This window comes from Puntigrus tetrazona, chromosome 23 (genome assembly GCF_018831695.1).
Source record: "Puntigrus tetrazona isolate hp1 chromosome 23, ASM1883169v1, whole genome shotgun sequence".
In the NCBI taxonomy this organism is placed as follows: Eukaryota; Metazoa; Chordata; class Actinopteri; order Cypriniformes; family Cyprinidae; genus Puntigrus; species Puntigrus tetrazona.
Window position 1 is genome coordinate 5428493 of NC_056721.1, and position 16183 is coordinate 5444675.

General features: G+C 38.8%; 1 protein-coding gene and 1 long non-coding RNA gene across 2 annotated transcripts; both read right to left on the reverse strand.

The window, feature by feature from the left end:
- Positions 1-2053: 2053 nt before the first annotated feature.
- On the reverse strand, positions 2054-3032 carry LOC122329300. The gene is made up of 4 exons (XR_006247896.1): positions 2899-3032; positions 2724-2762; positions 2250-2296; positions 2054-2155 (listed from the first exon to the last, which is right to left on the reverse strand). It is a non-coding gene; the product is annotated as an uncharacterized LOC122329300 (long non-coding RNA).
- A 5993-nt stretch (positions 3033-9025) lies between these two features.
- Positions 9026-15041, reverse strand: eef1a2 (eukaryotic translation elongation factor 1 alpha 2). The gene is given in 10 exon segments (XM_043225509.1): positions 9026-9644; positions 10293-10322; positions 10325-10526; positions 10614-10823; positions 10825-10871; positions 10985-11135; positions 11260-11556; positions 11678-11857; positions 13559-13753; positions 14602-15041. Coding segments are annotated over 9 exon segments (1389 nt in total). The 5' UTR covers positions 13703-13753; positions 14602-15041; the 3' UTR covers positions 9026-9516.
- Between the last annotated feature and the right edge of the window lie 1142 nt (positions 15042-16183).

Genomic DNA, 16183 nt, shown 5'->3' on the forward strand with positions numbered 1-16183 from the left:
GATTGGATCTAAACTCTGAATCGCTTGCATATCTTCTGGCCATGTAGTCCTTCTTTTTGCTCTGGAAAGTAGCATTACTGTGGTACCTCCTGGCCATGTAATGCCTTCTCTTCTTCTGAAAAGGTCATCTGTCTTGTACCTCCTGGCCACATAGTCCTTCATCTTCTTCTGGAAAAATTCATCTGTCTTGTACCTCCTGACCATATAATCCTTCATCTTCTTCTGGAAAAATTCATCTGTCTTGTACCTCCTGACCATATAATCCTTCATCTTGTTCTGAAAAGGTTCATCTGTCTTGTACCTCCTGACCATGTAATCCTTCTTCTTCTTCTGGAAAGGTTCATCCGTCTTGTACCTCCTGACCATATAGTCCTTCATCTTCTTCTGGAAAAGTTCATCCGTCTTGTAGCTCCTGACCACATAATCCTTCATCTTCTTCTGGAAAAGTTCATCTGTCTTGTACCTCCTGACCATATAATCCTTCATCTTCTTCTGGAAAACAGCATCAGTGTGGTACCTCCTAACCAAGTACTGCTTCTTTTTGTTTCTGACAAAAAGATCTCGATTACACTTCTTGGCGACTTCTTTTTTCTTCATTTGAATCAGACAACTGTTGGCATACCTCTTTTTCTCATATTCTCTTCTTTTTGTTTTGGATTTCAAAACATAGAGTATCTTTAGGTCCTGCACGCTGTTCAGCCATTTTACGCATTTGTTTTCTTCTTCTCTGCTTGCTTGTTTTGATGACACCTTGATTTTTGTCTTCGGCAATTTTGTCACCAACATTTCTTTGTGGTTCAGGCAGATATGAAGTTACTTGTGAGAGTGACTCACAAGCTGCGGATGGCATTGATAGTGCTGACTGTTGCTCCATTTCAAACGAAACAGGCATGAATTCGTAGGTACTCCGAGCACCACGATTCTGAAAAAGCTGAAGTAATCTGCTGGCCATGTCATTCAGGTCAGTGAAAGTCAACATGACTGCAGTTCCATCATCATGTGGGAATCCTTCAGCAGTTCTGGAATGTGAATCAAAATATCCATATCTTCCAGATCCATCTCTGAACACAGCAATGCACTCTGGAGCAACAATAAGCAGTGCATGGCTGACATCTGTTGACAGACACTGAAGTCTTTCATTGAGAGGAATCCACCATCCTTCCATTTCTGGAGCTCCTGTCTCTCTCAGATATCCCATCAACACTTCTGACTTTTGGACGCTGTAGGTGTGGTTAGAAGTTGTGATGCTCACAGGCACTTCATCCATGCTTAGATGATTGTGTTGGAATCTTCCTTCAGCAATAAGCTGCATTTTAATGCCGACATACAAAGCATCACCCTCCTCTAGGACTCTGTCAAGATCAGGCTGTTTGAACATGGTTCCCTCACTGTGGTACGCAAGGAATGTCAAACATACACATGTGCACTGATGATTTCGTGAGAAAACATCATACCTTGCATCACTCTGGCAATGAGACGCCTGCACAGACAGAAACCTAGATGTGTTGTCACCATCTTCGCACTGCTGTCTGTCGGGAAACTGAGGAACACCTTTACTGACGCTCGTCAGTCCAGTCAGGTCTAGCTTGCTCCAACGACTCTTTTGAGCCTGGGATCTCCTACCTTTCCGAGGCATCCTTCAAAAGATAAAAAGACAAAATGTGAAAAAAACAAAACTGACCAAATCTATGAAACAAAATAATCCACAACATATCTGAAAACAAAAAAAGTGCTCAATTTTCAAAAGACACCTCAAATGATAGATCATTTTGTTAAATTGCAGCTTTTGCAATTTTGTAATCATATTATCAACCCTTTTCATACCTAAATGGGATGAAATTATCCAAGTTTAATATCCTAATCATCAGTTCTGCTTGGTTTTACAGTTCAAAAGTAATGTAGTCAATACACATGTAGTGAAGACACTTACTTAACAAAATGCTGAAGTGACACAACCTGCAAGATAAAGTAGCAGATTATTAAAAGTAATTAACTTATTTAAAAAAAAAAAAAAAAAAACAGTATGTGAACAAATTTTTTTTTTTTTTTTTTAGTGGATAGGGTGTTAGGGGCGGGGTTGGGTGTTTGGGGAGTGGGGGTGGGTGTGGGGTGGAGAACAATACAGAAGAACTGCTGCTCTGAGAAAATCCCAAACCTAGAAAAGAACAGACAAATTAGGCAACTATATATGATAATAATGTTAAAAAGAAAAAAAGGCATTGCACTATTTAGGCATTTTGCACACTAACCAGGCGTTCAACTGCAGAGAAGAATGTAGGTTGTTCTTTGAATAGATCTGCAAATCAAAAACAAAAATTATAGATACATCTCTACTACATAATAGAGTGGAATGCAGTAGATTAAAAAGAACTGGATGATCTATTACTTCCATTTTGAATTTTTACTTTTGTATATCCTATGATAGACTGTTTATCCAGAATGTACAATAACTTAATAGAAATGGTTCCCCCACAAAATTAATATAATTTCATCACTCTCTCATCACTCTCAAAAATTACCAGAAAGGAAAAAATGACTGGGGCCTACAACATTCCTCAGCATGCTATTCAAAGGTTCTATAGTGAACACAAGTGCTATAGTGCATCAATTTACTCATTAGTTTCTTATTAGTGGTGCTTGCCTTATAAGCGAAGCACACTATTATTAATATTGCTTTTCCAACTCTTTATAGTATATCAAAACCAAAAATAAATTAAACTTACTGGATATTGTGCAGTGGAGAATTTGTAGTGCTCGTAATGCTGTAATTTGAAGAAAAATTAAATGTCAGACATATTGTTCTCATTTATCTTCACTAAATATGTCACAATTTCACATTTTTCTAATCTTGCAGAGTTTACTTTTAAATTGGTTTACAACCAAAACATGCAAACAAACCTCAAGAATTGCTCCAGAGATAAAGCTCAATGACCAAATCTAAACAAACAAAGAAAAGACATTTATAAATGAATGCTTCACAGCACATAACAGAGACACTTAATATAACAACAAAACTTAGGTCCATGACTTTAAGTATACCCCTAATGACCAAACTTAATTTTATTATTAATATAAACATTGAAAATTCTGTCTATGTCCAAATATATGTTTATGGTCATTTCAAATATACTTAAAATCACAGATATTAATAGACATATGAAAAATATGTCAGGACACAGAAAACACATTAGACCAGAGCTATAACAAGGTATTGTCAACCACATCTTCACAAAACAGAGGAAACTGTAGCAATAATTATCTACATTAAGGCAAATTTTTACATTGAATAAAAATGGTAAACAGAATTATCACTGGCCACCACTGCATTTGTGTAATGTTATCATTATAATTGTCGGAATTGTGCATATTATTATTATTTTTTAATAATTGACAATGGTTGTGCTACTGCCTAATGCTGTGTGTAAGGACCCCACAGCATTATGCAGTAGCACAACCTTTTCAATTATTTTTTTAATAATTATTAACATAAACATGAAAGTATATCATCATTCTCATCGATCAATGCAGCCTTAGTCAACGATAAAACAAAATACAAATTTAGCTCTTTCAATACAAATTTAGCATTCGCTGCACATGAACACGCTTCGAACACGTTTATCAAGCTTCGAACACTTATCAAGCTTCGAACACTTATCAAGCTTCGAACACTTATCAAGCTTCGAACACTTATCAAGCTTCGAACACTTATCAAGCTTCGAACACTTTTTCCTCCCCCATCCGCATTCATTACCAAAGGGACTTTATTCATTACTAAAAATAAATGAATAAATTGATAGCACAAATAGTTCACGATTCAAGCTCAATGTTGTTACTTCAATCTGCTGACTCAAAATCATTTAAACACTAGCATATTAACATTTTCTGTGGTCAAAACCAAACCGATTTCGCTCATTTAGGCTCAACGCGCCATGCGGTCGGACCTACGCCCAAGGCCAAAGTGATAAGCGTTACCTCAGACGGACGGTGATCTGACACGATTCGCAGTGAAAACCACTAGCATATATATATATATATATATATATATATATATATATATATATATATATATATATATATATATAAAATTATCATTAGCCAAACACACAGCATTAATTAGGTCTCATGGATTTCTAATGTCTACTGAGTCAGCGAAAGTATTTCGAGACGGTTTATATTATACATTACTGTCCTAAAAGCACATTCAAGCAGTAAAAGATTCCATCGATCTCCAGCGGCCTAACCTTAATACCAAATATCTTCTAAAAAAACCTTAGAAAACGCAATCTTGCTCATCCAATATTGCGCTAATATTTCGAAGCAGCTAATGCAAACACAAACTTTACACAACAATAGTATACACCGTTTCGGCAACATATTTCATTTATTAAAATTCGTTATTAAAATGCAGAGAAGTTAGAATAAATAAACCAGCTGTACTTACCTCAGGAAGATTCTGGAAGATTCTGCCGACAGCCTCGCGATATGGCTGTATTACTCAGCCAATCAGCACCACGAACTTCAGCTGCGCAGCCAATAGTCATGCAGCGTTATCGTTATATCCATATATGGAAGAGAGAGCCCATGGAGACGACTTTTTTTTCTTCTTCTTTTTTTCTTTTTTTTCTTTTTTTTTTTGTGCACCAAGGCTTAATTACAAACGCGTTTTGTTTAATTACTAAAATATATATTAGTTACTAAAAAGTTAAACAACGTTAATAAAATTATATCTGTCTTGTTTTTATATACATATAATACATTTAAAGAACAAAGTTACAAACAGAAAAAGTATATTTTTAAGCTTTAAATGACAAGGAATTGGATATACTTTATGTAATATAATGACACATAAATTATAACTTATACACATTACTACAAATTACAATTTTGTAGACTTTGTTCTGTTTAACATACTAATAACATGACACAGGTAGGTGTATACAGTGCCTTGCAAAAGTATTCATACCCCTTCAAATTTAGTTATGTTGCTGCCTTATGTGAAACTGCTTTAAATTACTTTTCCCCTCATCAGTCCACACTCCATACACCATAACTGAGTCATTCTACAAAGCGGGTGCCATTTGTGTCCACAACACTGGATGAGATGTCCCAAAGTGTGTTTTCAAAGCTTAACGTTATTAATTAAAGTGTTCTTATTAACATGGCATACGATAAAATCCTTTTCTTAAACAGTAATATAGTGTTCAAGTGTATCATTATTCTTTAGTACATAGCCAAATTCACATGTCCGTGGTGACCAATATGACATTTGCATTCAAAATATCACCAAATAAGGTTTGTTTGTTTTGTTTTTAAAGACCGTTTTTGGTATTTGTATTATGTTTTCCTGTTTATATTAGACATATTTATTTCATTTTATTTTTATATATTATATGATTCGTGTGTGTCCCTGAGTTTGACTTACCACCCTGTCACACTAAATTCTTTTAGCTGTAATTAATGTACTGTTTCTATAAATGACCTCAAATTTAGCAGAAGTGACTTAAAGCTTACTTTGTTACTATGGCTGATTGGCAACTTGTTGCTAGTATGTTGTTAGTTACTTGCTAGGGTGTTCTGGGTGGTGACTAGGTAGTTGCTAGGTGGTTGTGCTTGTGTTCTGGTGTTCTGGATTGTGTACGCAGTTGAAATGTAAATGTTGTTGCTGACGTACTCTCTGTGATTTCTAGGCAATTGCTAGGGTTTTCTGAGTGGTTGCTAGACTAAAGATACATTTGTTCTGGTACCCAAGATGGTTGCAAAGACCATTGCTATGGTATCCAGGGTGGTTGGTAGGGTGTTGCTAGGTTTATTGAGGTTCATGCTAGGGTGTTGCTATGTGATGGCTATGATAACCAGATTGGTTGCTAGGGCCATTGCAATGGTACACAGGGTAGTTGCTATGCGGTTGCTATGGTAATATTGGTGGTTGCTAGGGTGTTGTTATGCAGTTGCTAGACTACTCTGAGTAGTTGCTAGGGCTTTGCTATGAAGTTTCTAGGGTACTCAGTGTGTTTGCTAGGCCGTTTTCTGTGTGGTTGGTACGGTATTTGGGGTGTTTACTAGGGCATTAACTATGCAGTTTACACTGGCTTGGCAGCTGCCAGTGATATTATAAAGGCTGTTTGTCTGTATAAATAATATAAACAAACATTCGGATTCAAAGATATAACTGTTTGTTTTTGGATTGTTAGGAGGTTGATAATGGTTGCTAGGGCATGGCTAGGAAGTGTCAATGGTGAATGATGATTAGATGTTTCCGCACAAAGTCTTTATGACGTTCTGATTAAAAGATAAGCTATTTAACACTAGCATGTCTCTAGCATGATTGTGATGTTACTAGCATGCTGTTAGCATAGCTAACATGTCATTGGCAAATGACTAGCATGTTGCTAGCATGTCGCTAGCATGACTAGCATGTCCCTCACATGTTTTTAGCATGATTAGCAAAGTGACTAGCATGTCGCTAGCATGTTTTAGCATGATTAGCAAAGTGACTAGCATGTCGCTAGCATGACTAGCATGTCGCTAGCATGTTTTAGCATGATTAGCAAAGTGACTAGCATGTGTCTAGCATGACTAGCATGTCGCTAGCATGTTTCTAGCATGATTAGCAAGTGACTAGCATGTCGCTAGCATGACTAGCATGTCGCTAGCATGTTTTTAGCATGATTAGCAAGTGACTAGCATGTCGCTAGCATGACTAGCATGTCGCTAGCATGTTTTTAGCATGATTAGCAAAGTGACTAGCATGTCGCTAGCATGTTTTTAGCATGATTAGCAAGTGACTAGCATGTCGCTAGCATGACTAGCATGTCGCTAACATGTTTTTAGCATGATTAGCAAGTGACTAGCATGTCGCTAGCATGACTAGCATGTCGCTAGCATGTTTTTAGCATGATTAGCAAAGTGACTAGAATGTCGTTAGCATGACTAGCATGTCGCTAACATGTTTTTAGCATGATTAGCAAGTGACTAGCATGTCGCTAAAGCATGACTAGCATGTCGCTAGCATGTTTTTAGCATGATTAGCTAAGTGACTAGCATGTCGTTAGCATGACTAGCATGTCGCTAGCATGTTTCTAGCATGATTAGCAAGTGACTAGCATTGCGCTAGCATGTCGCTAGCATCTCGCTAGCATGTTTTTATCATGATTAGCAAGTGACTAGCATGTCGCTAGCATGACTAGCATGTCGCTAACATGTTTTTAGCATGATTAGCAAAGTGACTAGCATGTCGGTAGCATGACTAGCATGTCGCTACGATGTTCTGATGCAAAGATATAGGTCTTGCTAAAAGGTTGCTAGGGTGTTTGATAATGGTTGCTAAGGCGTGGATAGGGGATGTCTATGGTGACTCAGGATTGGCTGTTGCTGCCCGAGTCAAAGCGAGCCCACCCCCATGTCTCTGTGACGTTCTTTTTGAAGATATGTAAGTTTTGGTTAAGATTTTTGGTTGCTAAGGTCATCGATAAAGGTTGCTAGGGCGTGGCTATGAACAGCTGAAGTAGTTCATGATTGGCCGTTTGCTGCCCCGAGTCAAAGCGAGCCCACCCCCATGTCTCTATGAGCGCTCTGATCCAAAGATACCCATCTGAACCATTATAATGGCAGTCTATGGGATCTGTTGCTAGGGTGCTCTAATTGGTTGCTAGGGCGTGGCTTGACACCTTCATAGTGATTCAGAGACTTTGATTGGTTAGCTGAGTAAAAGCAGCCCACCCCCACGTCTCTATGACATTTTAATGCAAAGTTATTTAGATTTGCGAAATTCCTATGTAAATTACCATAGTAGGAAAAACACATGTGCAGTTTTCCCTCACCATACTATGTCAATGGGGCAACTTTGGGGGTCTTTTGCCCCCCAGGGGTAAAACTTTTACCCCACTGTGGGGTATGTTCTCGCTCAGTTTCATAAAGTCTTCAAATCTGGTGATTTACAAGTTTGTGCGATATTCTCGCTCTGCGCTACGATCCGTCAAAGTCGGTCGCAATGTTACGTCTATGGGATTTTTCGCCCGATTTTTCGCCCGGTGTACGAAAATCGTACGCCCGATCGCTTATAAAAGTCATAGCACATCTTTCCTCAATATCGCGAACGATTTGACGCCCATTTCATGGGTGTGTGGCAAAAACTGTGGGACTAGTTACGCGCCGAAAATCGTACGGAATCTATAATAATAAGAATAATAATAAGTAAGAATAAGTATGAGGAATAGTAATAGTGTGCTTTGCCTTAAAAGGCAAGCACCACTAATAATTAATATGATGTTTGGGGTTCTTACGATTTTTTTTTTTATTATTTTAGTGAAAACCCTTTGTCTACAAAGACATATTATACTGATTATTGTCATGATTTTTACATTGTTACAAAACTTCTATTTCAAATAAATACTGTTTTCAACATTACTAATGATGCTTTTGAGCACCAACTCGAGATAATTCATGTGACATTGAAGACTGCAGGAACTGAATATTTTCAAATACAAAAGTTATTTTAAACTATTAAAATGTTTGTTTTTACTGTATTTTTATCATTAATAATCATAGCCCCGGTGAGAATAAGAGGCTTTCTAAAACAAAACAAAACTCGAATGTACTCCAGATGTTTGAAGGGTGTTAACGCGAACCCAAAAAGACCCAAGTGAAGATTTAAAGTATAATAATTACAGTATAAAAAATTAATAGTTTATATTCTGTCACCACTTGGTTGCTATTTTATTTGACAGATGTTGTTACATTCGCTCTCCATTACTAGAACCTTAAGCTTGTTAAAACACAACATCTATATAAACGGTACTTATCTCAATCCATCCAGGAACTGTGTTTATATCCTTCACCTGGTGACCTGTTTCCGCTGCAGTCATGCCCAGAAGGCATCAAATCTAGCTCAAGGCTCTTCATTGCAGACAGCAACCAGACCTGTATGTCTCTCCCATATCTCTCTTACGCGTTGCATCCATGTGAACTAATACAATTTTTTAAATTGATGTCCGATTACATTTTCCACAGAGACAGCAAAAACACATTTAATTTATAAACTCGTGTTCTTGGGCAATATTTTATTGATTTATCACAGGTTTCAGCTGCAAGGGTCTGAAAGGAGATAAATGGTGCTTTGGATCAATTAGCCTTCAGTCACTGCTCAGTTATAAACTATACAAAACTTTCCTTTGGACATCATCATTATTCTGGTTTCTTTCAACTGCGCGCACACGCACACACACACACACACACACACTCAGCTCTACCAGCTACATTCATTTAACAGATGCCGTGCATATATCAAGACAGACATCCATGCAACATGTGTGCCGGTCTTCTGGTAAAAGTGAATATACAGTGCAACCAATCACAAAGTAGTAATGTCTTTCATCATTTCCTTCAGTCCATCAAGCTCCAGTTTGGTTCGAGTGTATATTTCAAGCACACGGGGGAAACAGACTGAGCATGCCCAGATGAGAGGGGCATGTAAGCTGGGGAGGGCCTGAGGTGACAAGGTGACTCGGAGATTCAGATTCATTTGCCAGATTTTTGAGCTTTCTGAGCAGATTTGGTCACTTTTCCGCTGCCGCCAATCTTCTTTTCCACGCTTTTGATGACACCGACTGCAACGGTCTGTCTCATGTCTCTGACGGCGAAGCGTCCTGGGAAAACACAGAAACATACGCTTCTTTTTCATGAAAATGGCTTGTGACCCAACTAAAGAGTTTAACTTAAATCACAGTCATCTGTCAGAACTGTTCCTAACTAAAACAAGATTTTCTTGGTGAACACTAATTTTAACGGAGATTTTAGAGGGAAAAATAATGAGAACAAGATGTAATAAAAACGATACATCGCAGTAAAACAGCGGGTCAAAATGAGGCTGTGCAATCAAACAGGCCTAATCATCAGCTCTATTGGAGTTGCAGCATCTAAGGAAATGCAATCCAGAGAGAGAGAGATGAAAATCATGAACTCATGGTTTCAAAGGGACGATGTCTCACATCACTGATGAGTCAGACCTTTAACCTGACAACGACAGCAGCGAGTCTCAATCATGTGACCAGCAGGGACCAGAAAGGTGATAAAAATATTAAGGAACTGGTCGGCAGAGCTTTGCACAAGATTTTACCATGTCTTGTGTGGGTTCCACTTACATAAAAAGCAAAACAACGGAATAAAATAAAACATAATAGCAAAGCAAAACAAAAAAAGAAAGCAGAACAAAAGACAAAAGTAAAAAAAAAAATTATATATATAAAAATGGCTTCATAATCTGTTTCATGTAAGGTTAGAAAGCAGACACATACCCAGTGGAGGGTATTGAGAGAAGCTCTCACACACATTGGTTTTCCTGGGATCATGTCCACAATGGCAGCATCTCCAGACTTCAGGCTTTTGGGGTTGTCTTCCAGCTTCTTGCCCGAACGGCGATCGATCTTCTCCTTAAGCTCAGCAAACTTACAGGCAATGTGAGCCGTGTGGCAGTCTATGACAGGAGAGTAACCTGCGCTGATCTGTCCTGGGTGATTCAAAATGATGACCTGATAAAAGAGACAGACAAAAGAATAGAAATCCGGATAGGGATAAAGAAAGAGATCAAGACGAGCTGACAAAGACCGGTGTCCCACCTGTGCTGTGAACCCTGAAGCTTCCTGAGGCGGGTCTGACTTACTGTCCCCACAAACGTTACCTCTTCTTATGTCTTTAACGGACACATTCTTCACATTAAAGCCCACGTTGTCTCCAGGCAGAGCTTCACTCAGAGACTCGTGATGCATCTCCACCGACTTCACCTCTGTAGTGATGTTGACCGGGGCGAAGGTCACCACCATACTGGGCGCGCAGGATACCCGTCTCCACCCTGCCCACCGGCACAGTGCCTATACCTGAGCAGAAAGACGTGGCACCTCTGAATGAGCACGTTCTGCGTACATGAACTCAACATACAACCACAAGCTTAAAATGACATCAACCTATAAAATGCGTGCGTTAATCCCACCTCCAATCTTGTAGACGTCTTGCAGGGGCAGACGCAAGGGTTTGTCAGTGGGGCGTGTTGGAGGCATGATGGTATCGAGAGCTTCCAGTAGAGTAACGCCACTGGCATGATGCTCCTTCCTGTCCAGCTTCCAGCCTTTAAACCACGGCATCTGCACAGCACAAATGAGAGGATTTTAATAATCAAATCACAAGCATTCTGCCAACGGTTTAATTGGAAACCGCCAAACAGTATGAGGTCGGTGCTGAAAACGATCACACACCAAGGGGACTCACATTAGAAGACGGTTCCAGCATGTTGTCGCCATGCCAACCTGAAATTGGGACGAAGGGCACAGAGGCGGGGCTATAACCGATCTTTTTGATGTAGGCGCTCACTTCTTTAACGATCTCGTCGTAGCGTTTCTCACTATAGGACGGCTCCGTGGAGTCCATCTTGTTGACGGCTACAATCAGCTGCTTGACGCCCAGCGTGTACGCCAGCAGGGCGTGTTCCCTTGTTTGTCCATTTTTAGAGATGCCTGCCTCAAATTCGCCCACTCCAGCTGCTACAATTAGAACAGCACAATCGGCCTGGAAGAGAGAGCCACATCGTTTAAAGATGATCATACTGTGCTTTACATGGGCCCCTCGATCTCTACAGGCTCGTAGGGATCTTCTCACCATCGATATGACACTAATTCTTGTTAAATACCTGAGAAGTCCCAGTGATCATGTTCTTGATGAAGTCTCGGTGTCCTGGTGCATCTATTATGGTTATGTAGTATTTGGTGGTCTCAAACTTCCAGAGTGAGATGTCTATGGTAATTCCTCTCTCCCTCTCGGCCTTCAGCTTGTCCAGAACCCAGGCGTACTTAAAGGAACCTTTTCCCATCTGCCAAAACAAAAGTATGTGAGCATATGATGGAAAAAGTTGCGTATACAAAAAATTCTGAATACCAGTATTAAAAAAAATTTTACCCAGGGTAATGAATCTCTGCTTTTGCATTTACAGTTTACATATTTGACAAAGCAGTGTTTAAGGAGTCATATGACATTGCTAAAAAGAACATTATTTTGTATTATATTTGGTATAATGCAATGTGTTCATGTGGTTTAAGGTTCCAAAAATACATCATCTTCCACATACTGCATATTACCAGAGTATTCTTGCAAAGTTGGAATTGTCTCACTTTTTAGAAACAGTTTCTGTGCACGGCCAGAATAGGCTACTCACCAAGGTCGGGAAATAGCTCTCCATAAAATGCGACAAACAGACAATACAGACTAACTGTTCTGGAACAGAGTTGTAAATAATACCTAACCACTGCTTTCTAGTTTTTCCTCTTTTGGAAGGACAAAGTAGTTTAATTTCACAATGAATCACGCTCTCCATAACATGGCACAGACAACAACACTATAGTTCTGCCTTCTTTCTTTACATGAACATTTGGGTGGTGTTAAATAAAACCCACTGGCTGGTGTGAATAAACCCACACAGTGACGCATCGCACGACCCTTTAAAAAAAAAAAAAAACAACCTCATAATAGGAATGTTTCATGATCAAATCATGCTGGGCTCTGGATAACTATCCCTTTAATAGATCAAGTAAAAATTTGTATCATGGAAGGTTGTTTGTTTTAATCCTGTAAGGTATACCTATGCCTCAACACTGAGTTAAGCCACTTGCCCCAGCTGACGTTTCAGAGAATAAAGGTTGTGGGTTTATATCCCACAAGGTCCATACACTACGACTCAGCTTTGTGACACTGCTTTAAATGACTTGTCCCAACCGACTGTCTTAGCAATAAGTCTCTTTTAACAATGATCATAGATGGAAGGTTATGGGTCATATCTCAACTGTCCACATACCATGCCTCAACATTGTTCCATTAAGTTAAACCACTTACCCTTGGATGTCAAGGACTGTAGTTGCACATCCCTGTTGTTGATATAACTCCTAAGACCGATAATGTTAAGTCAAGCTTATCAATTTACCTAATATTTAGGAAACCGAAAACAACTCCAACAGGCTTTGTTGTGCACACAGAGCTTTACTACCCTACATTTTGCTAATTGAAGAACAAGTTACCCTCAAAGATAGAGGTGAGGTGTCAGACCCACTGGGATTGCACCCATTTACTCAGGTCTCATTCTCAGAGTCTAATGTGCATCAGGAAGACAGAAGTGCAGGGCCTGACTAATGGTTTGGCCTGTTCCAGAAATCCATTTATCTTTTACTTTCATCTCCAATGGCGTCTTCCAAAGAGTAAATGCCTCAATGTAATTACACAGCAATTCTCCCTCTGCTCTACAGCGCACAGAAGGAGAGGAAGGCACAGTGTGATTCATGATGAGATTCTTACATAATTACCCTACAGAGTAAGTGGGTTGGAGTTACCCATCATTCAGCACAGACCACAACTCTCGCAACGCTTCAAGGATTTGGTCACTTGAGGTCCCTTACATTTAAACGGAAGGTGCAACTGAACTCCTTTTCCTTGGATCAATGTTTATTACTTCACCAAATTGAATTCATTCAGAATCATGTTACTCCTCTTGAACACCAAATTGTTTGAGATCCCGTTTGCCTACCTCTGCAGCCTCTTTTTCAAACTTCTCGATGGTTCTTTTATCAATTCCTCCACATTTATAGATGAGATGGCCAGTGGTGGTGGATTTCCCAGAATCAACATGGCCGATGACCACTATGTTGATGTGGATCTTCTCTTTCCCCATGATGGCACAGGACCGGAGGAAAGGATGAGAACGGTTGGAGCTTTCTTCTGTCTATAGCCGTCACAGACAAAGAACATTAGTACACATAGACACAACATGTACTTTCATCTTGAGTCTTCAGGGCGCAGCTATTCAAGGTCATTAAATGAGAGATAAATATTTCAAATAAAATACACCGCATAATTAAATAATAGAATTATAAAACATAAAACATACTATATAAAATCTATGAAATATTATTTGGACAGCGGTCATGACCAATACATAAATAAGATAACTATTTGACCTCATTAATTTTACCAGTTTACCAAAAGGCTTGCTAAATTGCAATCTTAAAACATAGTAATAACAATTTAGACCAAATCACGTACATTAACATCCTTAAGTTTATTTACCACTTGCAGAGATAACTCAGTTTTCTTTGTTATAGGCATTTTTTGTTTTATACTGCTCAAAATTATAAATTACACAAGAGAAAAATGGACATACCCTTGCCTTTCAAGATATAGGTTGCCTCTACGAGCTATTATTGTTTTTACTTTAGTCCTCAATTGATTGTCAAAGGTGGGTTAAAATAATACCTCCACCTTAGGAAAAACTCAAATGTGCAGAATATGCCTGGAAGCCTTTTTATCAAAAACAGTGGGTAGTTTCCTGTACGGGACAAACCAGATACTCGTGCGCAACTGTCACAAAAGCTTACGAATAGCATTTGATGCAAGAGGAAACGCACAAAATAAGGACGCAAGGGTATAGAAACTAAACTGTAAATTCTGCGATTAATTTGGCTTGAAATTAGTAAATATTTTTTAATAGCTTCATCAAGGCAGTACTAAATTAAAAGCACAGAAGAGAAGAAAGCAAAGTCTATCAGCAGGAGGATGATTGTGGCCTCTTACCTGCAGCTGACAGGCAGACCCTGTTCTCCCCTCAGCAAACAGACACTCTGTGCTCCTGCAAAGGTGGCGGCACAGTCCAAGTCTGTGCGCGTAATGAACTCACCCCACTTTGATACAGCAATGCGGCACTCAAAGTGGGGGGAGGCTGGTGGTGAGGGACTGCAGTGAGACAGCTGCAACAGCAGCAGAAACCAGCCGAGAGGAAAAGTACGAAAGATGAAGGAGGAACACACTGGAATAGAGCGGCGTTCAGTGACTCAGCATCTTATTCTCAACTAACTCCTGCTGGATAAGAATCGGATTGGCTCCCTGAAATATGACACGTACAAATTCCTAATACACATGTACTATTCTTATTTTCAAGAATGTTTATTACCAGGTTATTCTAGATGTAAATATTTATTTTTTGCAGTCAGTATTTTAGTACATCAGAAATTGTACGTTTATCACAGGGTCTGATCAGCTTTCTGGCCTGTTCTTCAAAAATTATTCAATAGGAATTTATTTTATACATTGTTATCCCCATTCTTCTGCAGATTAGATATAGACACTTTTATAAAGCACATCAGAAAACCTCATGATCAGGTCTCTCTCTCGCTATCTCTATTTTATAATAATAATAATAATAATAATATAACAGCTACTGTGACCTTGAATCACAATACCAGTTGCTGGAGTATATTTATAACACTAGGTAAAATTAATTATATGAGTCAAATGAATGATTTTTCTGTTATGCCAAAAGTAACAGAAAAAGATCATGTTCAATGAAGATATTTTGTAAATTTCCTACCTAGGAACTCCATTTCAGATTTCTTTGCACCCTCAGATTCCTGGGTTTCAAATAGTTGCATCTCAACCAAATATTATTTTTTCGGAAAGCTTATTTATTCAGCTTTCGGACGATGTATATGATCTCAGTTTAAACAAAAATTTACACTTACGACTAGTTTTGTGGTCCAGAACTGAACTAATTCTTTTGAACAGTAGCGTACGTATCAGAGAGCAGAGAGTAAAAATGGCGCCCGTGTTCTTATAGCCTAATATTCCAAGATCTTCCTGTGGCTTTTAAACCACTTGAAATCTTTTTTCGGATAATGTGCATTTACCAGCATAGCTCAAAGGGAGGTAAACATTAAATATTGACCACTGTCAGATTAAAAATTAAGAAGTCAAAAATCAGACCAACATGGTTCACTACCATTTTTTAATCAGGGACATACTCCTGATGTGTTCGACACATATTCGGTCCAAATAAATTAATCAAACATGACTCCGAAACAGTGCAAATACCAATCACTATTTCCTAAGCATTTGATCAACGACCGTCTAATTGGCTAATAGGATCAGGTTATTTCATACAGTTAATATAACACGTCTACCTCAGCTTATTTGCAGTGCAAGTTCTAACAAAATCACACAACAAACTAGTTGATTCTCTGGTCCGTCTCCAGAACGTCAGCTCTGACGAAAATAAAATAAAGCTACCACTTAAAATTCCCACGAATCTTTTTTTAAAAAGTTGCTGTCTTGTTTCCGAACTCGGCAGAGGAAAGCTTATTTAACATACTTTCCCCCTCAG